This window comes from Antechinus flavipes, chromosome 5, assembly GCF_016432865.1.
Source record: "Antechinus flavipes isolate AdamAnt ecotype Samford, QLD, Australia chromosome 5, AdamAnt_v2, whole genome shotgun sequence".
Lineage (NCBI taxonomy): Eukaryota > Metazoa > Chordata > Mammalia > Dasyuromorphia > Dasyuridae > Antechinus > Antechinus flavipes.
This window is the reverse complement of record NC_067402.1, coordinates 141,360,390-141,363,033: the sequence shown is the minus strand read 5'-3', so window position 1 is coordinate 141,363,033 and position 2,644 is coordinate 141,360,390. Positions and strand designations below refer to the sequence as shown.

Sequence of the window (2,644 nt, the reverse complement as noted above, 5' to 3'; positions counted from 1 at the left end):
TTTTCTGTGCATTGAGTACTGCAGAATTAAAACTTTAAAGGACAGCAGGTAACTACAAATTTGGTAAGAATTTACATAAGCTTTCTGTAGAATTCCAAAAATTGTTTAACTATTTTCACCCACAAGCAATTGTTTCTTCTCTGAATTCAGTCAGTTGAATGTACTTGCATTGGTGTAGCTGGACTACAGTATGTGAAGTTAGTTACATTTAAAGATAGGTGGATGTAGTGACTTATACTTGGTTTTCATATTGGAAACAAAATGAATAAAAATTTCAAATATGTAAAATAGAATAGTGTAAATATAGGAAATAAATGTTAATCATTTAATTTTTATTTAACTGTTGAATTTTTACAATCCAGAGATAGAAATATTTGGGGAAAAACTGGAATTTCCAAGGTCACATCATTATAAATGAGAGCTATTAAGTACATTCAGATGACATTGCTGTAATCTAACGCCAGGCTTTTGGGGTTTGGGAGTTAGTTAACTAATTGAAGACACAAGTGTATTAGGGTGGAAAGTAGAAAAGAAAATATGGTAATAAAAGAAGCTTAAAAAGTTTAATTTAATTTTCACTAAAATGAGTTATGACTATCTCTGGAATGTAATTTTTTATAAGGTCTTAGATTTTCCAGTTCAGTCTTGAAAAAGAACAATTATCAAATCAAAATATTTATGCTAAGGGTTGTACCTTCAGTGTTTTCTGCGTTTTGAGAAAATGGCAATAATTCAAATGACCATTTTTGATACATGGATATATGTTCTATGAACAAATCTGAAAGTAGGTGGTGATCTATTGGAGGAAGCCACATTAGCAAATCTCTGAACTTGCCTGTTCTCTTTTCTTAGTTATTTTATTCATTTTCCAGTGTATATAGGAAATAGGCAGATAAAGTGTTTTTCTAATTCTTTGTGAATTATTGTTTCTAAAAATGCTATAAAATATTATATTTGTTAATGAAAACAAAATGACCATTTTCCACTTGTAATAATTACCCTTAGAATTATGCATTGTTAAATAATAGTTATATATTGAATACTAAAGGAGAAATAGGTCTGTACCTCATGTAACAATATAAATTACTGCTGTCTTTAGGGGTGAGAAGGCATTTATTAACTTTGGGGTAAGTCAAGAAAGACCTAGAAATTATTATTTTTTTTTTTTGGCTGAGGCAATTGGGGTTAAGTGACTTGCCCAGGGTCACACACCCAGGGTACTTTAAGTGTCTGAAGCCAGATTTGAACTCAGGTCCTCCTGAATTTAGGGCTGGTGCTCTATATCCATTGTACCATCTAGCTGTCCCCAAGACCTAGAAATTTCTAAAGGGAAAAAATTTATAGTGGTGGTTCAGAATGCAGTCAGAATGAATATTACAGGTTATTTTTAAAAGAAATATAAAAATGAAATGTAAGTACTCGGGCTGAGTCTAACTCAAATTTTAGTGGCTTAAGTTTAGTTCTTCAGCAGATTTGGAACCTTTGACACTTCTTGATTTTATTTGGTGACATGGAATGGTAAGATATAATTATTAAAGATTTACTTCTTTTCCTTTTAGATATGTACCAAGGTTACTCAACTTTCAGCCACATAATGGAGTATTGGAACTTTATTTCAAATTTAATTAAATCGATAGGGGAGAAAGGGAAAAATTACTTGGAAGAGAGTTGGCATGATTAATTTAAAAAAAAAAGAAAGAAATCAGAGATGTCAAACTTGGGCCCAAATAAGATTAAAATGACATTTGAAAATGTTTAATAAAATGAAAATATAACCTATATAATGTATGAGACTAAGATATCTGAGTTTGACATCACTGATAAAGGCCAATGCCATTCAAATTCAGACTCCACATCTAGCACATTTTTTTCTAGTCTTAATAATTGTGATGGAAAGATTTCCCTTTTATGACAGGACCTTCATATCTCAATACCTTGGTTTTATTTGAGGTGTATTTGGTATGAGGAGGGAGTGCCCAAGTGTTAAGTCACTAGTTTATTGTTTTGAACCACAAATTTCTGAATTTGTCCCTTTTAGCAAAGTGGAAAGAAAAATCAGCATAACTTTTTTTTCTAGCATAGAAATCCTTATTGCTATTTTCTTTTGAAACTGGAGGTAACAAAATTAAAAAAAAAGTTAAGGAATCACAGCCCCCATCATTGAAGTGTTCGTGGTTATAATAAGTTTTATAAAACTAAATGAAACTCCAGTTTGATTAAAAATAACAAATGTAACTAGATGCACCTCTATACAAAAAGTGCATTTGTACTTTATTTGTTAACTTCATTAAAAAAACATTTGGTAATTAAAAAAAAATTAAATAGGCAAAGGTGGACATCGTTTCATTTTAACATCATTGTGTTAGCTACATTTTTAAAAAATACAATTGATGTAATACTTTGGTCTCAGCCATTTCTGTTCCTTCTGGCCTTTGTTACAAACAAGTGCTATAAACAGCAACTTTTTGGCTTATATCCTGTAGAAGTGAACGGACTTCTTCTTCTAGTTTCACCAATTCTTGAGCTTTATCTTCTAGATATTTTTGATTGTCTTCATATTTTTGCTCCAAATCTGTAGAGATGGAAAAAAAGTAAGTTTTTCCTAAACATTGAATTTAACTAATAATAGTTGTGTATTTTTAGA

The 2,644-nt window shown here is 30.5% G+C and overlaps 1 protein-coding gene across 1 annotated transcript in view; it reads right to left on the bottom strand.

Annotated features, from left to right (window-relative positions):
- Positions 1–2,248: 2,248 nt before the first annotated feature.
- The window catches only part of LAMB1 (laminin subunit beta 1), an 83,072-nt gene continuing 82,676 nt past the window's right edge, over positions 2,249–2,644 (bottom strand). The window contains exon 34 of the mRNA XM_052001586.1: positions 2,249–2,572. Within this exon, the coding sequence (XP_051857546.1) occupies positions 2,436–2,572 (137 nt within the window). The 3' untranslated portion in view covers positions 2,249–2,435. The remainder of the gene's footprint in view (positions 2,573–2,644) is intronic.